This window comes from Agelaius tricolor, unplaced genomic scaffold (genome assembly GCF_023055355.1).
Source record: "Agelaius tricolor isolate 1412-34295 unplaced genomic scaffold, bAgeTri1.0.p SCAF_2, whole genome shotgun sequence".
In the NCBI taxonomy this organism is placed as follows: Eukaryota; Metazoa; Chordata; class Aves; order Passeriformes; family Icteridae; genus Agelaius; species Agelaius tricolor.
The window spans coordinates 53,841,634-53,867,708 of NW_027269262.1; the positions used below are offsets into that span (position 1 = coordinate 53,841,634).

The window sequence follows — 26,075 nt, forward strand, 5'->3', positions numbered from 1 at the left end:
GTGGAAAACAATTTTAAATGTAGAAGCAGCTATCTTTCCTTCTCTTTGTAAACTCACAGAGGAAAAACTGTGAATGAAGTTTAAATAAGCCTCAACAGTTTTTCTCCATCCCCATAATCACCTTATCTCATAACTTATCAAATGCCACACCAGTGACCCAAATCTAAACTCCACTTGTCAGTTTCTTTAAGATCACATGATAATTTTGGTAAAAAGGCAACTAAGGAGGTCTCTAGTCCAACCTTCTGATCAAATCAGGGTCAGCTAGGTGACTCAGAGCTTCATCCATCCTCATACTGAATCCATTTTTGCATCTTTTACCTTTTTTGCTTCCCTTCTTTAACTGCTGATCATCCTGTTGCAGCTTGCCCTGCTTCTGGTGACATTTAAGAACAGTAAGAAAGGCTTTGGGGGAGTTTTGTAGCACCAGTGCTAATGTTATAATATGCATTGCTGTGAGGGAAACATGCCTCTTCTGCCTCTTTTTGCTAAACTAAATCAAGTTCACCATACTGGAATAGAGTCATGCTCCTCTCATATTATGTCCAGTGTTTTCCCACCAGTGGTTCAACAGACAACATCAGGAGGTCTGTATCAGAAATCGTCACAGGATGAAATCCTCATTCAGAATGCCAAGCATTAATGGAACTACTGGTCAAGTTTATTAAAATGCAATATGGAAACAAATGCAAATAGCTGACCGTGGTACCCGCCGTTTTCCTTCCTTGTTCAGAGAAGGTGCTTTATGCTTGATTATGCGCTTCAGGTGATTAATAGCATCACAGCACTGCTGGGCAGTACCTGTTGGAGAGACAGAATTGACATCTCTAAAAAAATGCCAGTAATTAGGTTAAATGAATTGAGATAGCACTGTAGACATGGTGCAAGAGACTTATACAGATGATCCAGCTCCACTACGCTGTGCTTCTACAGTAAGTTCTTCAAAGGTTCAGAATGAAATCACAAAACACCAGACAGGCCAACCTGGCCTGAGCTAAGCCTGAGGCCTTTGGTATATAACTGTGCCTTCTACTTTTCATGATCATGCTTAGAGAAACTATGACATTTTCCCATCTGAGTAATTCTTCTGGGCACACTTCTACCATGTCCTGAACTCTTCCTCAGAAAGAAATTAAGTTTTGTTACACCAACTTTTGGCTTTCTAATCTAATTACTATTAATTGATAAAAAAGCATGAAAAAGAAAGAGAGAGAAAAGTAGATTTACTGAAGAATCATTAATACTGTGAAAGAGGTCACAGGCTCTTCACACAACTACATACTGCCGTAAAGAATGACAAGACAATGAGGAAAAGGTATCACAAAAGAGTGGAAATATTCCATAGAATCTATCAAAATGACAATTTTTGGAGCATTTATTTGTTATAGAAGAATAGACTGATTTTCACCAAGCTACATTTTTTACACCATGTAACTGCAAAACTACAACTCAAATCTGAAGCACCACCATCATTTTTAGTGTTATTACAAAACTGTAAATCATCGTAAATATTAAAAGGTTCTTTCTCCTAGGCTCAAAATATTCCACCTTTATACACTGCAAGGAATTGATTCAAAGAGTTCCTAACTAGATATCAAATGACCTTTCTACTGATAATGAAAAATAATTCTTCCTTTGTTGCAGAAGTAAGAAAACGTACTTTTCTTACCGTTAAAGTTTTTCTTTGTTAACCCAAGATTCCACAAGGATCTATTTTCTTCGTTCTACAGTTAAATTAACTATAGCTCACCTAATGACTTCTCATCTGCATGGGCTAAAGCCAGGCTTTCCAGAAAAACAACCAGTGCTTCAAATACAAACTGCTCCACCAGAGAATTTTCTTCCCTTAAAAAAACAGGAAAACATTCTATGAGAAACATGAGTAGAAGAAGCACTAAATGTAAAATCCTAATTAAAAACTACCAAATTAAATACTGTAGAGATAGACTGCAAAAGATGTTTGCACAAAAAAAAGTGCATCTAAACCAGTTTAAAAAACAGCACAACCTGCGCTGTTTCAATCAGACAGTGAAATTTGCTGAGCATCCTGAAAAGGCACAAAAAACTTCTTATAAACTTGTGATTAGTATTTATTTTTATACATTTCACACAGACAAAGCCCAAACAACAAAATTATTATTAAATATAAGTTGAGTAACTGAATGTTACAGCTATCATATACATTAGTAGAATGAGCGTCAGCGGACGACTATTTGAGCTGTAACTCTTTTTATCCCACTGAACCTTTAGGCCAAGTTAGTTACTGTTTCAAGCTCTGCTTGCTCACCTAAATTCTCTGTAGATACTGTTAAAAGCAAGTGCTGCACCCAGCCTCTTGAAAGCACTGGGGTGAAGAGCAAGGCTGTACAACCGTTTAAAAAGAGACTTGGTGTTTGCTGGGCTTTCCTCCTGCTGTCGTGGTGTTGTCTGCTTGATCGACCATTTCAAGAATTCTCGTATGCACTGACCACAGAAATCCCTCAAAGTGCTGTCAACTGGATCCACTATGCCACTCTGAAATTACACAAGGCTACTTCATCTCAAGAATGAGAAAACCCCCTGCCATTGGCTCTGTGCAGTATTATAGCAGCTTATCTACATTGCACCATTTGAAAATTAAAAAACTGTACTCACAGTTTACCAGAAATTAACAAAATTCAAAATTGCTACTGTCCAAAGGAAGGGCAGAACTTTCAGCCCTCACAGTGCTGAATTACAGCTCAAAGATCTGGATTTCTATTCCTCTCTCAGCCATCAGTGTAGGAATCTTGTCTAAGTCACTTCATTTTCTGATGAGTGGGCTTCCTCTGTGTAAGAAGTGGTGGGACACCACTGATTTTTATCAAAAAAAAGTACTCCAATCCTCTTGACCTACCTTGCCTCCAAACACTTTTGTTCAGTGCAAATGCTAGTTTTAAATGCAAAATTTTTGCACCTGGTGAAGGAAAAGATACTTAGAGAAAAATTAAGGACACAACAAAGGCATTCAGGGGATGAATGGTGAATGGGCTTCAGTTGTTCCTAACTCATACTGATGATAAAGAGTGTTTCATTTATCTGAAGATGATATACCTCATTTTGGGAATGCCAAAGAAAGAGAAATTCATCATCCAAATCTCAGTTAAGAAATATTAAATGGCTACTAGAAAATAAATAAATAAACCAACCATTTTCTTTCTTTCGAATAGTTAAGGGGTCATTCTATCTGTTCATGTGTTCATGGTTGCTTCAGCAGTAAAATGATGCTAGTTAAAAATAAAGTCATATGGCACAGAGAAAAGAGAGGAAAGACTTATGACCTACCAGGATAGCTTCCAGGAATGCCACTGTATCTTGACTCTCAAATTTTTTGTTGTTGGTAAACCAGTGAATGAGTTGCATGACCAAAGGCTCATACAACTGTCGTGCTACCTGAAAACAGCAAACATTAATATCTATGCTACTTTGCTATTAATATGTAAGATTAAAAACCTGTACTTTGAAAAGGGGTCTACAAAATGAATAACTAATTTCATATTACATTCCTATATCAAGGATCAAAAAATCCAAGACAATTAAAATGGGTTAGATGCTTTTTATTCAGCCAGTCTCCATGACCTCCAAGCTTACTTTCAGTAATATCCTTTGAGACAAAGAACATGGCATGCCAGACTCATGTGCTAATATACAATCAGGGAAACAGGGATGTTTGTTTCTTAATCCATATTTAGATCTAAAAGTCTATTTTTAACATTAATCTAACTTCCCAGATTTCAACAATTCTACCAGTAAATCAATCTGATTGATTATTGTCATACATGAAGGGAAGAAACATACATGTCATGCATGAAGGGAAGAAACACTAAACACACTTATTTATGCATACACATGCTTCAACTGCAGTGCCTGTGCCTTGTACCAATCCAGACATCATTTACCTATGGTTTCTGTTCAGCCACACACCAGCAAAAGAGGTATCACCTGAACTGGTAACACAGATTGCTGTCTATTTTAAAAGAACACAAAATCCCTTTGATCTCAAAGTAGATACAGATGCCAGGGTCCAAGCAACAGTCTCAAAAGGCACAAAAACCTGTAATTTCTGTGGAGATGAACCTATGTGTCTGTTCTGTTTTGTGCAAAGGAGGAGAAATATCAAGTTCAAATGTTTGAATGAAATATGTCATCTGTAAGTATCAAAGAGGCAGCTACAAATTCTCTCCTAAATGCCTTTCCTATGAGTGTAGCTTTGCACACACTCAATATTAAAACAATCAACTTCACCTCCAATTAACTTCTTACTGAAAGACAACAGAAATTAAATGTGGTGATAAAGAGGGTTACCGCCACAAACTCCCTGAGTGAACCATGAAACCTGAATCTCTCTTGTACACTTCTCTGAGCTACTCTGAACTAGACTACATTACAGAGGTATTTAAAATGAGTATTTGAAAAGGTTTCAAACCCACTCACAAAGTCCAGATGGATCCATCCCTAGAATAGAATTTCAGCCTACAAAATACTCTTCATTTGGGGGAAAAAAACCCAACATGTTAGGAAAACATCTAAATCAAACTATTAATTCCCACATTCAAAGGTACTTGAACAAGCTAAAATTTGTATAGATGAATTTGCTTACCTGGTCTATGTCACAAGCAAGACGAAGCAGCACTGGAAATACTCGCTTGTGTAGATGGTACATAGGTGGGGGACCCTGACATCCTTCTGGCATCTGAGAGGCTTTCCCCAACATATATGTGACTATGCCATGTAGCAGCTCACATGCTGCAACCTGAAATTTAAAAATCCCTTTGGTAATGCATCCATTACTTTCACAGAGAAGACAAAATTGTGGGCAGGAGAGAATGAGTCACATGAAAGGGGGTACTTGAGAAATCATACCTATGGTAAATCACCATCTAGGAACAGATCATGAATTACCATGGAAGTAATTGACACACCTACTAACTGGTGTTTTTCCTAATGTTTTAGTCTCTGTCATGGGCAGTCACATATCAGCTGGAAAAAGATCACTCTAAGAAAAGTCACCCATAGTGTTTTCAAGGATACTTCCAGTCTGGACTCTTTGGGTATCAACATCCCAATCCAGCACAGCACCAAAATATTTGTTCAAGTGTTCTGCTGGACTGAGCCCACAAGTTCATAGGCTGGGCATGAGAAGGAGGTCAAACAACACTAGTTTAAAAAGATCCACTAGTTTAAAATATTCATTTTTATGTTAAATCAAGCACAATGCTGTCTGACAGAGCTTACACAACTTCTGCTCTTTAGCTTCTAAACACTTAGAATAGTGTAATCATGAAAAGGCACCAAAGAAGCACACTGCTACCTATGAATTAATTAAAACAGGTCTGTAGTAACAAGGAAGACATTATTTCATGCGATTTTATCAGCTAGCATAACACAAGATGTAGAAAAAAAGCAATACTTTTGTTTGCCTGTCACTTGCAGAAAGAGCCAGCTCAGTCACATGAGGCAAAAATAAGTCCAAGTAGATGACAGGCTTCATATCTGCGAACGGTACAGCAAAGCTCAGGCGCTTCTCAGTGTCCCAGGATACACATTTCTTCATCATCTCTTCTGCAGAGGTAGCTGATGCATTTGAAAGATGAAAACAAGCTTAATACAATATACATAAAGCAAGTATTTACTTAGTTCAGTCAAAAAAATCTGTAACCTTCCAACTTCAGTTAGATTGCCATGCAATGTTAATGCTTTAGAAACTACTGAAAAAAATGTAGCCAACGTTTCAGGTGACAGTTACAGCAGTCTCCTGTACCAATATAGGTTAAGTTTGGAGACAAATAAATCCAGAAGACATCAAATCACGCTTGATTTAAAATACTTCTGTAAGACATCCAATGTAAAGCATTTTTCTTCTAATGTTACAGGAAATTCTTGAAAGTCAATCAGACAAGAAGATCCAAATACTGACTCCTGCAATTGCACAGAAAATGGCTACATTTATAGCCATTTATAGCTATCTCCTCCAAAGAAAACTAGTGCACTTACTCCCTTCTCTCCCTATATTCCCATATTAAAATCATATTTAACAAAATCTGACCACATTTTGTATTTAATTTTTAGAGAATAAGGCTACTTTCCCCCATTATTTTTGAGTAACTAACAGAGAAGTACTTGGCAGAAAGAAAATTGATTGTAAAGGCAGAAAAAACAAACATAAGCATGCAAAGAAAGGGAAAAAATGCATAACACTACATTAATTTTTAGATTAACTAAATTTTGTGCTGATTCATCCCTTGAATCTCATGGGCAGGTGCTTACACTATGGTTTCCATTTTTATTAGACTATATGATATTTAATATGTAAATTATAAAGCTTGTTCATGGACTGGACAGAGAAAGGGAGAACATGTCATTTTTTTGAGGAGCACCCAAATGGAACTCTAGTACTCACACATACTAAAGGCATGATGTACCTTAAACTCACAAATGAAAAAGTAAGCTTGCTGAGGTTTACACAATTCATGACTGCAGCTCTTAAATACTGAGAACTGTAGTAGAGGTAGAAATAAGTACTAAGGAGCTACAAATTGGAGCCAAGTTTTATAATGGCTTTGCAGCCAGAGGATGAAGGGTAGAGTAAATAAAACCATATACTCAGATGCATAGTTTTTTTACTTTCACCTGTAGTTTCCTAATCACTTTCCCCACACCATATTAAATTGGTGAATATTTTGCTCTACTGAACTCCAGAACTGAACAAAAGTAATTTTGCTTAAACGAAAGCAACAAAAACCAGGTATATGAAAGTGATGTTGAGGCCTTAATAAAATCTACTTTCAAAAGAGACAGCAGAGGCATATAAATATTTTTGACAGGATACTCACCTGTAATTAAGTTGTGGTTAATCTGCCCTCCCAAAGATCCAAGAAGGCGTGCTACTCTAGTCCTTACTGCTTCCAAGGAGGGACTATTATCCTAAATAATTCAACAAGTTAATATTAGTGAAAGAACAGTTACTTCTATAGAGAAGTCATTTGGTTTACAGAGTAAATGAAGGTCTTATGGCTCTTATTAAATACAGATGAAGAAGGTGAAATGGAACCATGAGGAGAAGAATTGCATCAAACAAGGGAAGAGCTTTGGTTTAGTAAACAGAAGAGGCCAAGACTGGAAAGCATTTTCATTCCACTGTGTGAGCTTTCAATTACCATTTCTCAAGTAAAATTTTATTACCACAGGTAACATACCTACAGAATGACATAACAGTGCAGAGACAAATCTGAAGCAAAAATTGTTCTTTTCATTTGCTTTAATTCCAGAACTTAAAGCTTAGATCCTGTACCTACATAGAATCACAGGATCATTGTGATTAGAAAAGACTTCTGAAGTCATCAAGTCCAACCATTAACCCAGCACTGCCAAACTCATCACTAAACCATGTCCTCAAGTGCCACACCCATATGCTTTTGAACACTTCAGGGATGGTGATTGTACCACTTACCTGTGTAGCCTGCTCCAATGCTTAACAACCTCTTTAATGAAGATATTTTTCCAAATATCCAATCTAAACCTCCTCTGGCACAATCTGAGACCATTTCCTCTTGTCCTGTCACTTGTTACCTGGGAGACCAACCCCCACCTGGCTACAAGCTCCTTTCAGTTGTGAAGAGCAATAAAGTCTCCCCTGAGCCTCCTTTCTCCAGAATCAACAGTGCCTCTCTCAGGAAACTGATTTTCAGAAGCAGCCTGTATGGGATACAAAATTAACTAATTTTGTTTCACAGAATCACAGAATGACCAAGGTTGGAAGGGGCTGCTGCAGGTCAACTCCCTTCTCAAGCAGGGTCATCCTAGAGCACAGGCACAGCATTGCATCCAGACAGTTCTGCAATATCTCCAGTGAGAGTGACTCTGCAATTTCTCTGAGAAATCTGTCCCAGTGCTCGGTCAGTGCACACTAAAGAAGTTCTTCCTCATATTAGATGTAACTTCCTGTGCCTTAGTTTCTGCCCATTGCCTCTTGTCCTATTGCTTGGCACCGAGAAGAGCCTGGCTCCATCCTCCTGACACCCTCCCTTCAGATACTGATAGACATTGATGAGGTCTCCTCCCAGTCTTCACTTCTCCAGGTTAAATAGGCTGTAACCCCTTAGCCTTTCCTCATAAGAGATGCTACAGTACTCTAATCATCTTTGTAGCTCTCCACTGGACTCACTCCAGGAGTATCATGTTTAAAGACAACCAGGCTGGAAAGAGTTCTGTATATAGGAGTAATGTCACATCTAAAAAGAGGTTTATTTCAAGTTAGTTTGTGTAGTAGAATATACAATAAAACTACACTTACATTTGAGAGGCCACTGGACAAAGTAATACATATTGGCCTCTAAAGACTGTAAGCCTATCCACAAGACAATTAAAAATCCCCCAAATGCTTAAACATTCACAAAACTGTATTGCCTACTACAAAGCTGCTAAGCTGGGACTGATTTTGGGTGTTGGGAGTCAAATTTTTGTTGCCATAATGTATCAGTCTAGCAGTGATACTGACTTACAGGATTTCTTCAGTCTCCCTTCCCTGCTTAATTCCCATCCTCACCCTAGAATATGACATCTTTCCAGCTGTGCTGATGTAACAGCTTGTCAAGCCACACTGAAGAATGGAATTCATTAAACTCATCTCAGGTAGAACTAGCCCGCATTAAAAAAAGCAAAAAAAAGTATGCATGCAAGAAAGGAAAAGAAGCAGTGGGAAGAAAGGATTAACATTTAACTCTTAAAAAGAAAGAGGGTTCTTACCACTGACAATGTCTTTGCTTTTCTTATACGCTGTATCACAACTTTAGTACGTCCTTTCTGGGCTGCTTGAGAAAGTTTCCTTACTTCCCAGTTATTCTGGGATTCAACTGATGAACAAAAAAACCAGCATATCAACACCAGTTGATTGTACCAGCATCTCATGCACCTACTTGTAGTTTCGTTTAAAAAAAACAAAAACACTCTTATTTTGCCCATTTTTATTTTTAAAATGTGACAATTATTCTTTCACTTAAGATCTTTATTGAGGAAAATAATAAATAACTTTCTCTTAGTAAAACTAAGCTAATTTAAGCAAAAAAAGGACATATCATACAGAAACAATAAATAAAATGGCAACAATTACTGATTGTTCAGCCAAAGCAAGTAAATCCTATTTTAAGAAAAAAGTGCATTTTGGGGTGTAAGGGAAGTTATGTTGTTCCAAACACAGAAAGTGTACAATATAAATAAAAAGTATGGCATGTCCACATCTTTATAAAAAAAATAATTTTCCTCTTCCTTAAGACTAGCAATTTTTTGCATGTATGTACCTGTAGATGTAGAGCTTTTCAAATAACCATCAAGAAGAGGCAGGACATCCTTGTAATAGGGCTGCATCATGTGTCTAGGGATGTGAGCTGACCAGTCTTCCAAAGCATCCAGGCCCAGATCAGCCATTGGGGTACAGCTAAGGCCCAGCTTAAATGCATTCTAAATGTCAAATACAAAACTATCAGCCTTTCACATTTATTCACTAGTGTTACTTAATGGTAAAAGAGACAAATTTAAAAGCATTTAGTGTACATCTCCCTTTCCAGCAACTTTTTCTGTTTAGCATCTCACTCAAGATCAGGACAGGAGATATTTTTGTATTTCAACACAGGCAATAAGAGATTCTGCTTAATGCAAAAGCAAATTCCAACAATTTACTTTTTATCCAAAGATTCAAGTAGTTTGCATTCTATCTCACTGAAGACCATAGAGAGCTTAATAGTTATGTTAATACTGACTTTTCTACAGAATGTTTGTATGTATCTTAGGGGAAAAAAGTGTTAGCTGTACATCACTTTGACTCACCTGCAGTGCAGGAATATATGCTTTGATATCAAGCATGATGATGTCATGTGGTAAAGACAGCAAAAAAATCAGACAAGATGCCAACAATTCATCTTTATACTGCTTCATTTTTGCTGCAACCTAAAATGGAGATAAATAGATCAAGAACAAACATAAACATTTTGAAATCTTGACTTAATTGTATCAATACCCATGTAAAATAAACAAGCCCAAACCAATATTGGAATCTCATTCACCTGCAGACAGTTACCAGAAGTATTTATACTGTTATTTCTCTATTGTATATGAACTGGTGACCAATACACCTCTTCTGACATTGAAAAAACTGACCAGAAAGGATCTTAAAACCTCACTATCTTGAACAGCTCAAAAAGCAAGAATACCTCTACTGTGTATGTAAGATTTCTCAAAAGATAAAATTTTAATTGAATCACATATGTTTTATTCAGCTTAAGAAAGTTAGGGAGCAACACTCCTTACCTCTTTTCCAAACTTTACAAACAGTGCAAAGCAAGAGCTCTTTTCTGGGTCTTCAGGACACCTTCTGAGGCTCCTGGGGCTGACACCCTACCAAACAGAAACCACAAGTCAATACCCTTAAAAAGCACATAGTACATATATGAACCACAAGTTCAACTCAGAATACATACATCATACTGTCCAATACAAAACTGGTGTCAGTGAAAATTTGAAATATATCTGAAATATATTTGATCTTTCAGAGGTTAGAAAACTTGAAATATATCTGAAATATATTTGATCTTTCAGAGGTTAGAAATTAACATTAATATGGTTCGCTGAGGGTCAGCTTTTTGGAATATATTAAATATTAAGCAAATAAACAAGAAATGTATGTCTGCAAAGCAGCTTTTCAATGGTTCAATTTTCTCTGCTCATACAACAAATCATAAAAACCCAAACTTCCCTAACAGTGGATGTCCTGGTGGCAAGAATGATGATGTAACAAGAAAACAATTCACAACAGTGTCCACAGTACAAGCATCTACACCAATGAGTTCCCAAATGTGCTTCATTGGTGCCATCAGCAGCAGTGGCAGGGACAGCTCTGGGCTCTGTGTTGGGCTACACACCCACATGTTTTAGTCCAATAGCTTCCAAACCACAGCTACTGCACCTACCACTGGGACATCATATTCCCTGTGGAAATCAGAGCAGGAATACACTCCAGAAGTTGAGTCATTAACCCATACATGACTCTACCGTTCTGGTTAGATTGTTTCTATCCAAATTATCTTTTATACCACCTGCACTGCAAAGGTACCTCCCATCTCTCTGTTCACCCAGCTCAGGATTTTGGAACAGGCTGCTCAGGGAGGTCATGGCCTCTCCCTCTCTAAGACATTCCAAAGCCACCCTGATGAGGTCTGTGCCACCTGCTCTAGGAGACACTACCTTGGCAGAGAGGTTGAACTGGATGAATTCCAGAGGTCCCTTCCAACCCTAACAATTTGGAGATTCTGTGATTACACATGGATGGTGTCTCTAGAAGCTGGGCTTCTAGTCTAAATTTTGACTATTAATGTGCTTCCAATTCTGGAGGCACAGGAAGCTATAAACATTTGAAACAACCCAGTAACAGTTTCAATGAACTATCTTCCATAGGGAATAAAATACTACACATTAAGAATGGCACATGTTACCCCTCCATTGGATAAAAGATCTCACCTCAAAGTATTTTATCCTCTTGGCAATTTTCATTGTAACTGAGAGCAGCTTGTAGAATCCACTAATAAGAGGTAGTCTTGTTGAATGTACAATAAGCTCATAACCAAAAGAATATACCCAAGGGTGAAAGTATTCCACATGTTTCTCTGGCAGTAACTCTCTAAAACCAATTCACAGAAAACACAGGAGGAAAAAAAGGAAAAAAGTAATCAAATACCATATTTTATTTTAAAAAAACTTTCATCTCAGTACAAGAAAGAAATATTGCTGTAACAAAGCATCAGACAGACAGAGAATAAATGCATGCTGCATTCTGAGTCAAGCACAAGAAGATTTTAATTTTGTTTTAGAGGGCAAAGCCATTTATTATTTATTATATCTCATTATTGAATTTATACAAACACACATCCTCATATATCACATTCCATTACTGGATATCCACAGGCAACTAATGCTGTACCTTCCACATAATGCCCCTGACTGGTCTGTGAAGACTGCATCTCTGGTCTCTGAAGTATTTAGGATACATGGTCAGGATAATACTAGAAGTTATAACATATAATGAATGACAACTACACCCAAATAATGAAAGTGAATGCTAATGGATGTCTCTTGTATTCTTTTAAAAAACCTGAGCTGATGATCTTTTATGTGTTTACCTATGGCTCAGGTGTCTGAAAAACCCTTCCTGTCTCCCTCCTAATCATCTTGTGCATTTTGAAATATGATCTATCAAACTAACTCAGAAACAAGCATCTTAAACACATTTCACCTCAAACTTCTTCCAAATACTTTGTAACTTTCAAATTACATAAAAACATATAAATACCTGCAGAATTCCACTAGATTTATAAAGGCAATAAAATCTATTGGCTTCGTTGGCTGAAGGTTTGAAGCAGGGTCAGAAGAAGGCCCAACCAAAGCACTGTCATCTGCATTTCCATCCTGAAAACAAATGTGAAGAAAGAACACTAGATCTGTGACAACACAGAAAGCCTTTACACATTTTTTTTGCCACATTAACAGTCTGTCTTTTTCTAGCTGTTACTAGGTACTCTGAGAGATGAAGGACTAACAGTTGACACATCAGTCATTGAAAGGAACAATAAGAGATGCCTGCTTCTAAGTAGAAAGCCAGTCGAAAAATGAAAAACAGTAGATTCCAGAGTAGAAAGTGTAAAGTAACAGGTGAACAGATGTGAACTTCTATTGATTCTGATGTTTCCATCTCCTAACACTGCAATGCAACATTCAGAGATATTAAGAAAAACATTTTATCTAGCATAAATGTCACTTCAAGACACTAGGCACAATGAAAACAAAACAAGGGATATGATTTTGGTTCCCTTACAACAGCAGGAGTTAATGGATAGGTCCTCAGGTCTCACCTGTTCACTAATATCCAGTTTCTGAACAGTCAGGTCCAATTTCTCAATGATCTTCAAAACAGATTTTATAAGTTCATCATACAGGACACGACTTAGGGATTGCAGTTGTGCCTTTTCAGTAAGGAAGTTTGCATCTTCAAAAACACATTCCTTTGCAGGACAAAAATGTTTATATTTCAAAACACAAATGAAAATTATTTCTTTAACTTACAAACTAACATCTACATGATCCTGAGAATCCAGTTTTAGATGTTTCTCAGCTATGAAAGCATAAATTAATCCCTTTTTTAATTAATTTATCAGCCATAAAATCCAACTAAAACCAGAAAACAACCCTTCTAGAGCATGACATTTGGAAAAAGTCTGAAGTTAGAAAAGCAGCTATATGACAAGACTCAGGATCGTGTTTCATTTTCCATTTCATTTTGTATTTCCATGTTAACTATGCTTTACCTTCATTGTGTCACAGCTCAGTAGACTTCTAAAGAGGTACAGATAGTCCTTATAAGTTGGTACTTTTGATCTTGGTGTTGCAACCTCTCCAGCTTCAAAGGCTTCTTCTGTTCCAGAAGTCTCTTTTACAGAAAAATCCTGAAGGGACACAATGTTTGTCAGACACATTACTCTGGTGGTTTGACCCTGGGTGCATGGCAGATACCCACCAGGGCATTCTACCACTCTCCTCCTCACCAGGACTGGGAAGGGGAATATAAGATGGAAAAAAACTCACGGGTCAAGATAAAAGCAGTTTAGTAGCAAAGGATGACAAAAGATTTATTCTCTACTTCCTATCAGCAGGCAATGTCCAGTCACTTCCTTGGAAGTAGGGTTTTGGTACATGGAGCAGAAGCTCCAGAAGAGAAACGCTCTAATCAGTGCCACCCACCTCCTCCTTTCTGCCAGCTTTTCTTGCTGAGCAGTCACCATATGGCATGGAATATCCCTTTGGTCAGTTTGGGTCAGCTGGCCTGGCTCTGTCCCCTCCCAAGATCTTGTCCCCCCAGTCTTCTGGTAAGGGGAAAATGTTGGAGAGCCACCTTGATGCCGTGCTAGTGCTGCTCAGCAGTAGCCAAAATGCTAGTGTGTTATCAACACATCTCCACTTACAAATACAAGCACAGCTCCATGAGGGCTGCTGCGGGAAAAATTAACTCCATCTCAGTCAAATCCCAGTACAACTGCCAATGAAACTCCCTGATATATGCAATATACTACCTATATATGCAATATAATGTAACATTACTGCTGCAGGTAGAAACATGGAATGTTTAGTGTTCTCCATCAATCTGAAAAGAGCACAAAACAACCATCTCATTCCAAAAAAAAAACCCCAAAAAACCTCGAAGGTTGTTTTCCTAGTGTTCAGTTATTTGAGAAATTCTATAGTTACTCTGTTGCACAGGATTAAAAAGCTTTAATATCATTGCTTAACACAAGCATTCAGTAACATTTAAAATGTCTAAAATGTAACCTGGAAGAAAGCTGGATGACTTTAATTACAACTTACTTTATTACAGACAATCTGACCAAACAGAAGTCTATTTCCTGTCATTTTCTTCATCCAGCACAAGAGGAACATCTACTCTGCGCTGAGCAGAGGCGGGGGTGAGAGACTTAAGAACAAATGAGCCAATAACTAATAACACTAATGGAGTAATAACAAAATGGATAGTACTATTTTTGCTTCTTTGGACATTCCCTTCTTTACTAGGTTAGGTTGTCAAGAACTGGAATGGAATGTATGCTCTAGGAATCTAAATGAAATAAATATGTTTAAACAGTCATTTTACCTTCGAAAATGTGATTGGCTTGGAGAAAATTCTGATTAATCCCTGATGCACTGAAACAAACAAAAACCAAAACTGCCTGAATAGATTTAAAAAGCATGGCATTCATATCACTCATAATATTAACAATGAAACAAATCACTTTTCTATATTCTGTCATGGTAAGGGATAGGCAAAAGAACACCGATTTTTTTCCTTTAAGGACAAAATAACTCAGATCAGAGCCTTGACTCTAGAATGTTCCACAGGCAACCAATCCTGAATTTGCTTCTTACTACTTTTTCTCAATACTGCTTTGACTTTTTCCTGATTATGAATGACAACCAGGGCATCACTCATAATGCCCTTATTGAAAAGGCAACAGCCCCCATTTACGTTTGCAGATTTAAAAGCAACATAGTACTTGGCTGTACCACTTCCCAACTCAAGAACATGGGAAACAATGAAAATGCCCCAGCAACAGAGAAAAGTCACGATAAACAGTTGAAAGAAATAAAAAAATAATTTCTGAAAATCATTGAAAAGAAATGTCAGCTTGAGACTACTAGAATTGTCAGCTACCAGTGCTGACACATTCAGTATTACATTCACAGAACTATACCTAACTTCATGTTTGGAATTTTACTATTTAAGAGTTCCAGAGCATAAAAAAATTGCATTTTTAGAGATAACACTCACCCTATTTTCTGTGCTATTTTTAGGGGTAACTGAAAGGATACTGAACAGATTTTTTGTACACTTTCCTATGAGATCCCTTTCTTCTCATAATTCTTCAGAGCAGGAATGCAAGTCTTATCACAAACATGTGATAAGACATGTGATTCTCCTGCCCTAAATCATACCCACTTTGCTACCCAAAATGATTGCTAAATGCATTCTTCAAGTTATTTAACAGTGGATATTGAAAAATATCACCACGAAAACACTCAATCTCCATTATTAGAGAAGAAGACAAGCTTCATTTTTGATCCTGAATGGCTATTCCACATTTCTCTCATAGAATCAGTTATGCAATTTATGGGGAAAACAGAAAAGCAACCAAAGGAAAAAAAAACCCACATGATCCTAAAAAACTCCAATGAAGTTAGTATCATAGACTTACCCACAGTGCTAATAAAGCTCCACAAAACTGGACCTTTTCCTGAGAGAGACAGAAACACTTTTATTATAGATCTGCAACAGACCAGCTGCATTTTTTCAGTGTACTGTGGAAAGCTGTTGATCTGCAGCACAACTAGATGTTCAAGAACTGGGGTGTATACCTCAGGAACCTAAAATAAAGAAAAACAAAACAACCATTATGCAAATTATGTGAAATTATTTCAGCATGTTACTTTGTTACAAGAGCTTACTTGCATCATGATCTGCTGAGAACAAGAAGAGAGTTAGCAAGTGGATTCATCTGAGACATACAAAAACCCCAAACAAAGAAACAAACAACAACAACAACAAAATCCTCCCCAAATAAAACTAAACAAACAGAGTAAGAAAGCTTCCACATTATGGAAAGTAGCTCCTGAAGAGATTAGTGCTTCAGTGAATATAGGTTTAAGCTTACCAGAAAAGTACCAATTTAATTAAACAACCATGACAGCATTATTATCTGTTTATCCACAACCACGTGAATACAAAATGTATGCCCCAATCTTACTTCACAGCTCCAGGTAAGATCCAGAAAGCCCTCTTTAAACAGACAGCATAACATCATAGCAGAATCAAAGTACCAGTCTCAGAGAACATGCTAAGTATCAGTACCAAAAGGCAAAGCAGCAGAGTGGTATAAACACAAAAAGGTTATGGCTATGTCTAAATAAAGAACATAAAATAAATAAAACATATTCATATTTGCCTACCATGGTTTTCATTTCAATGCACTGTGGCATTTTATTTAGCATATTCAGTGCATTTTCTTTATTCAAATAAAATCCATTAGAGCATTCTCCTGATATTCTTCCCATCCCCTAGGGGCTAGATGTCATTACATTCAGTTAAATAAACACCTTTTACCATAGGTAGGTTCACAGCTATTACCTCCTCACACATCTGCAACTGCATAAAAGAATTGGGTGGTACTTTAAATACTCCGCTTACTTTATCTATATGGAATATCACACTGGCAATGGACTGGAGGAAACTTGGTAGCTGATAGAGATGGTCATCGATTGTTTCTGCTTCTGTGAGGAACATTTGCTTACAACGCTGAAGGAGCTCCACGTACATGTTGTCCACATCCTCAGGATGTATAGCTTTACAGGGCTTACAGAGAGAAAATAAAAACCTGGTTTGACAATTTTGTTGAACTGAGCAAGTAAGTGCATGCTGTAGCACTAAAACCCAGCCACGTCTTCACTGAACCATAAAAAGAATAATATTTGAGTTTTTTTCAAAAACTCAATATACCTGAAAAAAATAACTTCAAGTACTTGCTACATTCATAAGAAACACAATACCTGACATGGAGTATAATAATAGTTCAAATGCAGTGTAGTTTACTGTGAAAGTACTTGAACTTTCAGTGACATGACTTCATATTCAGAGTGAAAAGCATGGGATTTGGCTGTAAATATCTTAAATATTGCATTATAGATGCTTAGATTCACTTATATTTTGAATTAGCTACTTTTAAAGTAATAAGTGGCTTACCTTAATGTAGCTTAATTGATTATCACTGACAGGTTACTACTATTAAACACTTAACTGAGCAGTCCAAATTCTGAACTTTTACTGTTCTGTACAAACAGAACCTATTAAGACTATTCCTAAACAAGTGGAAAGTACCCCAGAGAGTAACAAAGTGTTTGTAATAAAGCTTACAAATTTCTATTGAATGATTTGTAAACCACAGCATGAACTAGGTCAAAAACAAATCCTTGTGGACAGGAACCAGGTCAAAGGCAAGAACTGTGGCAGGGAACTGACCATGGCAAAGAATGGACTGATTTATGTAAGAGTGAAATATGGCTGTTAGCTTAAAGGTTGAAAGTCTAAAGTCTAAAGATAGCCTAAAGTCTGTCTAAAAACATGCTCACAAAATAAAGATTACCCATTTATCACTTGCAGAACTTCAAGTAATATTTTAAAATTATTTCATCAATTAAAGCAATATTCTGCCTTGAAACGGAACCAAGCATGAACACAAGTTCAGTGCTACAGTCACAACTTGCAGCAGCACCAAGACTCTTCTTCCTCACAACCCAATATCTGATGCTTGGCCAAGATTTAACTTAAACACAGTAACCAGTATTAATATATCTTAACATATTAGATATTTATAGGTACTGGAGCATTAAATTTGTTAAAATTTGCAGTATTATCCTATATCTATATTTATATTATGCAATTTTAAGTTCTTGCATTCCGTAATAGATGTTTTAATAGGGCTCTTTCAATTATCTGAAATACTTAATTTTTTCTGGAACCAATACCTTGAACTCAATTTCTTTCTACCTCATATCACAGAAGAGGAAGACTAGGTTTGAACAAAGCACATAGAAAATTCTACAAACAAATGCACTCTACTCAAAAGGTAGCAAAAAGAGGATTCAGCTATTCTATTGCCATTCCTAAACTTCTCTAAATAATCTTTGAGATCATTTAACCTAAGTTTTGCTTTGAGAGACAAACAAAAGCCAGTCTAAAATGTATTATATAAAAGTTGTAGTACCACCATCAGGCACAGAGGCTGCAAATACATAAATACCACCCTTTCTTTATTGAATTTGATTGTTATATTCCCATTTTAATTGACTGCTGACAGAAACTGGAAGTTGCTCCTAATGGTGCTTCCTGACAAACATACCTGCCATCTACATTGGTATGTAAGCATGGTTTTGTTTGCTGTTTCTTGTTGTATTTTACTTTGTGGTTGTTTCAGGAATCACCTCCTACTGTCCTGCAGTCTGCAGTGCCTTTTAGCTGTTTGAGTGAGCTCTCTAAGAATCTCTGAACTACTTTCAGAGTGAAGCCTGGATTCTACCATTAAATACAGAGAGAGATAAAAAGGTATTGCCTGTATCTAAGCAATTAAGCACATCCTGAAGTTTTGTGACAGCTGTATATGAAGCTCCTGTTTTTCCACTTCAGAAGTTGTGCACAGGAACTAACTACAACTACAATTCAATGATGCAAGAGCTCCTGCTAGATTCAGTATACACTGGAAAATTTTCATCCAAAAGGTATTTTATAGTGTAATTAATTAAGTCCAACACTTAGTGCAGAAACAGGAGCATTCCCTATTAAAAGAGCTGTGTAAAATTGTAAAATGCATGGTACATGAATTTAAATGCTTTCAGCAAGCTCCTTGAGCAGAATAACTCCTCTGCACATACTGATGCAAAAAGCCCATATCCGCGAATGGCGATGGACAGCTCCTTGCTGCTTGAATCCATCCTCCTGATGGTTCCATAGAACTGCTCCATGAAGAACTGCAACTTGCTCTTGTGTAGCTCTGCATCCTTAGCCACCATTAGAGAAATCTGTAAAACAGATATGAACATTCCAGCATTTCACAAAAAATGACAGTAAGTCTTAGAAGATATTCTGCTTGTAATACAAAGCACTAAATAATATACTACATTATTCATTAAATAGATGCATTGAACTTCCAAGCACTAAATATTCCCACAATTTCAAGAAATTTAATTTTGCTTTAGACTTGGAGATCCCAGTGAAGTTACACACCTGCTTAAGGAATGAATCTAGTGCAGAATAACTGGCTTTCTTCAGCTCCTGGTGCGTGTGGCCACACCATTTGCACATCACTTCATAGAGGGACATATAGTTGTCCAGGAGCAAGGCTCCAAACTGAGCAGAGTGCCAGCTGAACAACTGTAACCCAGCTGCAATTTAAAAACAATTCTCATTAAAAACCAGACTTACATTACATTTTACACAACCAACCCAGACTGTGAAAGTCCACATTAGGACTTTAGCTAGGCAGACCCACCATGACTAGAGGATATAAAATGTATTCCTCTAGTCTCTACTGATACTCTACAGTATCAGTACCTAAACATTAAGAACTTAAGCATAAAAACAACCTTCCAAAATCCTCTTTATAATGTACACCATTATGGAACACATAGCTGTGTTCTGATGTAATTTACATTACTATTGAAAAAGAAAGGGACTTCAGGGGTTATAAATAAAAATTGCACAATTCAGAAGGATCTGGTTTCTGTTGTCAGGACACATGCAAAAGTCCCCTCCTCTGCCAAATTGTGATGCAGACAAATAAAAAATTCAGATTATAGGTAATTTCACTATTCAAAATATAAACATAAATGAAATTTCAAGATCCTTACTGAATTAACTGGGGAGAGGACAGACTACCTTTAAAGAGGGTTTTACCCCTCAGCATTACCATAGGCCTAATACTCAAACCTTGCATTTTTGCAATTTCTGCATAAGCCACTCACATTTCACCAGCCAATTTCTAATCTTCCAATTTTTTTCCCCCCATTCTTTTTCTCCTTCTTCCAGTGAAATTTCTTTCCTTATTTTTTTTTTTACTTAATCCACTGTCACACCTCTTTTCTCCTAATTAGCTACACTCCTCTTATTTTTACCATTTCTTTCTCACATCACAGTTTTGTACTACTCCAGAGGGGCAAATGGCATCAAGTATAATGCTGCTATTCATAAGCTGATTAGACCTTGACTGGTTTAACCAAATACCTGTTAAACTCCATATTCCAATTTGAAGTACAGCAGCTTTCCCCCTGGCCAGCTTAGAAGACTGAAGACTAGAGACATCTGAACACAACCAGTAAAGCATGAACAATTCCAGACAAAAGACAGTATCCACCTCAGCATGAATAGAAATAGTTTACATCTTACCTAGAGGTACTGCATATCGCTTCTGATCAACCTGTAATACCAGAAAAGGTTTGTCACTCTGATTTACTCTTCACCAGGGCTAATTTGTTTATGCAGAACAGTTAACTCATAGCAGATTTACCTGTGGGTTGATTGCCTTCATTGCAAAATCAAAAATCTCCTTTGCAGTCTGTGGATCTGTGAAACAATCCAATAGTGAGTATTTCACTACTAACATACAGTAGGCAAAGTGAAGACTAAGGTATTTTTATCAATGCTTGGTATGAGGCAGTGATACTGGAAAGCCTTATATATCTCATTTTAAGAGACAGAGACATTTTTTTCCTGAAATACTCAATTTGAAAAAAATTGTACATCTATATTAGCTGATTTTTCTGAATATCTGTGTTTAAGTAGACTATTAAGAGAAAGACATCTCCATACAATCTGCATTCCAGCTTCAGTGTAGCTCTCACAGCTGCCCAACATGTGGTAAGAAAATAGCACTTCAAAGATTTACATATAGAAAAACACTGATGAAGCCACTTCACACAAAGACAGATTACAAGGACTGTGTGAGTGTGTATTTTGCATAAACCATCTACTAACAGGGAAATTTTAATTCTGAGTTTACACACAGAAATGGTGCAACTTTTTGGCTGTGTAATTATTAAATGTAGAACTGTCTGTAAAACCGTACTAAAATGCATCAGTGCCTTTCTCATAGAAAAAGAACATACCTTCATCCACAGACTTGGTGAAGTTGTACATGAGTGCAACCAGCCCCCTCAGACATCCTGCTACAAGAGGTAGCTTGGGCCCCCTGGTAGCAGATGTCATCTGAAAAGAATAAAATACCCTCAAGCTAAGATAAATTTACACCAAGGTTTTCCAGCTCCTAGAAGTGTAGGTAAATAACTTCAACTTAATAGTTATATCAGAACCCAACTCTATGAAACAACTCCAAAGAAACATCTTTACTCCTAAGTGTCACATCATTTGGAGGGAAGCAGGACAGATCATTTGAAAAACATGGAAATGTTCCACCAAGACCAACAATACCAAAATTCAGATAAAATACACTAATGTTTTGAAAGTACTTAAAAATTCAGAAATATGAAAGTTCAGCAGAAATTTGATCTTCTCCTCATGTGCAAGAACTCTGCAGCCAGTACAGAACAAATCAGAAACTACCAGTGCATGACAAGGTACCACTTCTTGGGGAACGATCATCACATGCCATCTTTTCACACAGTGAATTGGCTCATTTGCTGTTATTGATGGCCTTGAATTTTCACTTAGAAAGCTTCTCAGAGCTAGAGAACACAACTTAAACAGTCTTTCAGGAAGAATTTATGATTGTCCAGCTAGATCCTGAGAAACTGTACTAGCCACAGTAGTATTCCAACAGCCAGTGCTATACACTTCAAAGGAAAAAAAACCCACTGAAAACAAAGCAATGAAAAAAGAAAACCAAAGCAAAAAACCAAAGAATGAAAAGAAATTCCAATCATACCTGTGTTTTAAGCTCTCTCAAATAAGCTCGGAATAGTTTTTCAGAGTTGTTAATCATGTCACTAGGCTGGACTTCTCCCAAAACTCCCAAAAGCTCATAAATCTTTTCCAATACTAGAAAGTAATTTTTAATATTATTAAGTCTTAATTACTGAAATAATTGCTTTTGACATTTCCAGTGCAATTCCTATTAACTTGCAACCATGAGAAGACCATCCCTAACAGTATAATTGCTGATTAAAGTGTGAAGCAAGCATCTTTATATATATATGCACACATGCACACACACACACACACACACACACACACACACATATATATATAGCCATATCCTACAATGTGAGATGAATCCTCCTCTCACATCAGTAAGTTAAACACATTTACTATTTTTAAACAGGGCTCGGAAAACTTTAATTTAAAGGCCACATACACTGAGGAAGCACTTGTTAAGGCCAACAGCTAGCAGAAGTTTCTAGGCTTGAATTCTGACTGAAGGATTCTAGGCCGGCACAAATTTTATGAGACCTGTAAAGCCAAGATTTCAGCAGTATCTAGCCATAATGATCAAACTGCAGCTCATGCTAATATGCCATAAATAATACAATCAGGCAAGGGAGAACTGATGAGCTTATATTAGAGGTGACCAATGCAGGAACTATCCCACTAAAACTGCAGCTTTGAGGACAACACTACCCAGGCTTAGAATAAGATAACAAAGAGCTTTAGAATCATAGAATTGTTTAGGTTGGAACAGACCTTTAAGATCATCAAGTTCAACCATTAACCCAACACTGCCAGGTCTCATCACTGAAACATGTCCCCAGGTGCCACATCTACACATCTTCTATGCATACTCAGCAATGGTGACTCCACCACTTCCCTGGAAGCCTGTTCCAATGATTGACAGTCCTTTCCAATTGTTCCTAATATCCAATCTAAATCTCCCCTGGTGCAACCTGAAGAGATTTCCTCTTATCCTGTCACTTCACTTGTCACTTGAAGGGCCCAGAACTGAACACAAGATTCGAGGTGCAGCCTCACTACTGCTGAGTATAGGTGGACAATCAGAGAAAAGAAAAACTTCAAAAGAAAAACTAAGGCATACCTGTGTCAGGAATTCTACTTTTTGCAGCAAGCTCTTCATAAAATTTATTAAATATCTCTCTAACTTTCATTTCTTCCATCAGACAGGAACGTTGTAAACTGTGAAGCAACTAAGATGGATTAAAAAAAAAAAGGAAAACCTTTAGATCAATACCCCAATACTACTCAATCTAAATAAGAACACAGTTCATACATGTAAGTTCAGCTTCAAGTAAGCAAACATGCTATTCTATGAAAAAGATCTAAGGTCACTTGTCCAAAGAAGAGAAATGGCATGCAATCTATTTTAACTACAAACTACCTTCCTATACATGCATAAATATAAAATATACAACCTTTAATTTATAGTATACATATTACATATGTATACATCATGATCTACATGAAACCTATACACAGTATGATTTATACATATGTACATATAAAGTCCACTAGAGCACAGGCTGAGCAAGTCTGCAGCAGCTTTTATCATACTCTCTTTCTCTCCCTGCTAGTATAAAGCCAATCCAACTCACAGAACTGACTCAGAGTAACTCAGAAGGGAGTTTTGTTTCTCATAAACAAACTTAAGTAGGCACAAAAGCATTTACAGAAGAAGGGTCTAAATGCATTCAAAGGAACTACTGTCTCACACAGCAACTAAATTTCTGCAAAATGTCCTCCTCCCCCACACTTTCCAAATATTTTATCTTATATTGCAATAGCATATATAATACATAGTATTTTAAAGCAAGAATGCAATTGAACAGCAAAATTTCTCCTTAAATAACCGCAGCAAACAGAGAGAGAGACCTACAACTGTCCCCCAAAACAAAATAGATATTGACAACTGTCCCCCAAAATAATTGTGTCTTGCTCTAACAAATGAAGGAATTATATGCCCACATCTAAGCAACATGCTAGAGATTACTGAAGACAATCTGTTAAACACTTTTTTTAAACATCTAAACATTAGCTATCTCTCTTCCCTTGCTACATCAGACTACAACTTCCTAGCAAGAGGAAGAGGAGGGGCAGACACTGATCTCTTCTCTTTGGTGAGCAGAGACGGGACCCAAGGGAATGGCCTGAAGCTGTGAAAGGGGAAGTTTAAGTTGGATAACAGAAAACAGTTCTCCACCCAAAACAGAAAACAGTTCTCCACCCAAAGGGTGGCTGGGCCCTGGAACAGGCTCCCCAGGGAAGTGGTCATAGCACCACACCTGACAACAGCTCTGGAAACGTTTGTACAATGCTCTCAGGCATGTAGGGTGACTTTTGGGGATGGTGCTGTGCAGGACCAGAGTTGGACTCAGTGATCCTTGTGGATCCCTTCCAACTCAGCTTATTCTGCAACTTCATGATACAGATGTTCTGCATGACATAGTGTAACTATAGTAATACAACAGATTTTCTGCTTATCTAGCAACAAGAGAGATTTATAAAATGCATTTTACCTTAATCAGAAGTTCCAGTGCTGAGATTTTACATTTTGCTGCTCTCTCTTTTGTATAGACACTAAGACAAGTTTGCTGCAAAGGAAATAAAGATAACAATACTTGTAAGTGAAGATGGAAATTCAAAGACAGCATATTCTTCTACCTCTTTAAAGTATCTGTTCTTACAAGCTTAAGTTTTTTTTTAAAGACTAAAATAATATCTAGTCCTGGAGATGGCTTCACTAACAATACTGCAGCACTGTCTGACATAATAAAAAACTCCAACTCAAGCAAAGAAATTGCAGTTTCTGAAGTAAAAATTGCACAGGGCAAATTTTATACCTCAGTACCATCAGTCCTTAACAACAAGTAGCTACTAATTTATGATCAGAAACTTCAGTGGTGCAGTCAAGCAAAGCAGCATAGATGTTCAGCCATCCAGACTCCAGTAACCTCAGGTATTGCAGGTACCACCAATTTTTGTATATATTGCAAAAGTAAGAACTTCTCAGGTGAATTTTTAAAAAATGGTAATTAAAATTAACCCTATAAAACATTTAAAATTTTACACTTAAATGGCAACTTTAGTTTGTATAAATTAGAAGTTACAACTACTATTTCCAATGAAAATAACTAATTTTCAGAACCAATACCTACTATGTTCTATAATGAAAAGTTAATAAAATTAAGTCTACAGCTATGAAAAGTTAAAAAAATTAAGTCCACAGCTAGACAAACAATTCCACACTGCTCTTACAGTTTATGTAAAATATTAAAATTATTTCAGCTCTAACAAGAACACTAGAGTTGGGCAAGGCTGACTGGGAGGGGTGAAGTAAAGCTATGAATGTTATAACATGACACCCATCAGACCACTTTAAACTATCTGGCAAAAACCCTTCTAGGAAATAATTTTCATTTACCTACCTTAATATTACAGGCATAAGGATGAATTCTGTCACCAACTTTTTCCATAAAGACACAAAGAAACTTCAACGCTTCTTCCCTGCAATCTCGAAACTGAAAAGTTAAAAAAAATTTTTTTCGAAATGTGCAACATGTTGCTCATATAGCACTACCGAAACACTACTTTAAAGTTTGCCAACTTACCTCCTCGATGCCGAGGGATCTCTGGATAAAGACGAGTAAGCCATGCTCCTGGGAAAACACCAGGGACAGGTGCAGCGCTGCAGGGAGGCAAGGAACCATCGGGTGGTTGGATCGCGCTCACCACCCACCCCATCCCCGGTGCAAAACGTGACCTGACACCTTGGGCACGAGTGACGCTTGTGCCCAGAAACACCACAACAAAGTGTGGATGCTACTGACCTCCCCCATGGCCTCGGGGCCCAGGCCTGTGCCCTCGCACCGGAGCCTGGCGCCGCTCAGGGCGGAGGAAAGCCGGCCTAGGGGCAGCTCAGCACAGAGGGGCCCGCACCCAAGTGCTTTTACCCCGGTGAATGGTTATCTGCGGCAAGAGGCCCCCCTCCCTCCCTGGGAATGCCCGGTGGCAGCGAGCG

General features: G+C 37.4%; 1 protein-coding gene across 2 annotated transcripts in view; it reads right to left on the reverse strand.

The window, feature by feature from the left end:
• The window catches only part of PRKDC (protein kinase, DNA-activated, catalytic subunit), an 82,897-nt gene that overhangs the window by 56,561 nt on the left and 261 nt on the right, over positions 1 to 26,075 (reverse strand). For both annotated transcript variants that reach the window (XM_071419185.1, XM_071419177.1), the window contains exons 2-29: positions 25,666 to 25,742; positions 25,483 to 25,575; positions 24,574 to 24,648; positions 23,139 to 23,247; positions 22,035 to 22,147; positions 21,259 to 21,358; positions 20,661 to 20,716; positions 20,540 to 20,570; positions 19,382 to 19,539; positions 19,030 to 19,176; positions 16,793 to 16,957; positions 15,804 to 15,972; positions 14,705 to 14,754; positions 13,368 to 13,505; positions 12,915 to 13,064; positions 12,356 to 12,471; positions 11,527 to 11,686; positions 10,321 to 10,407; positions 9,841 to 9,960; positions 9,315 to 9,474; positions 8,764 to 8,870; positions 6,852 to 6,942; positions 5,429 to 5,592; positions 4,619 to 4,771; positions 3,304 to 3,411; positions 2,288 to 2,514; positions 1,751 to 1,845; positions 702 to 801 (exon numbers count right to left, since the gene is read on the reverse strand). In XM_071419185.1, coding sequence (XP_071275286.1) covers positions 702 to 801; positions 1,751 to 1,845; positions 2,288 to 2,514; positions 3,304 to 3,411; positions 4,619 to 4,771; positions 5,429 to 5,592; positions 6,852 to 6,942; positions 8,764 to 8,870; positions 9,315 to 9,474; positions 9,841 to 9,960; positions 10,321 to 10,407; positions 11,527 to 11,686; positions 12,356 to 12,471; positions 12,915 to 13,064; positions 13,368 to 13,505; positions 14,705 to 14,754; positions 15,804 to 15,972; positions 16,793 to 16,957; positions 19,030 to 19,176; positions 19,382 to 19,539; positions 20,540 to 20,570; positions 20,661 to 20,716; positions 21,259 to 21,358; positions 22,035 to 22,147; positions 23,139 to 23,247; positions 24,574 to 24,648; positions 25,483 to 25,575; positions 25,666 to 25,742 — 3,319 coding nt within the window. The remainder of the gene's footprint in view (positions 1 to 701; positions 802 to 1,750; positions 1,846 to 2,287; positions 2,515 to 3,303; positions 3,412 to 4,618; positions 4,772 to 5,428; positions 5,593 to 6,851; positions 6,943 to 8,763; positions 8,871 to 9,314; positions 9,475 to 9,840; positions 9,961 to 10,320; positions 10,408 to 11,526; positions 11,687 to 12,355; positions 12,472 to 12,914; positions 13,065 to 13,367; positions 13,506 to 14,704; positions 14,755 to 15,803; positions 15,973 to 16,792; positions 16,958 to 19,029; positions 19,177 to 19,381; positions 19,540 to 20,539; positions 20,571 to 20,660; positions 20,717 to 21,258; positions 21,359 to 22,034; positions 22,148 to 23,138; positions 23,248 to 24,573; positions 24,649 to 25,482; positions 25,576 to 25,665; positions 25,743 to 26,075) is intronic.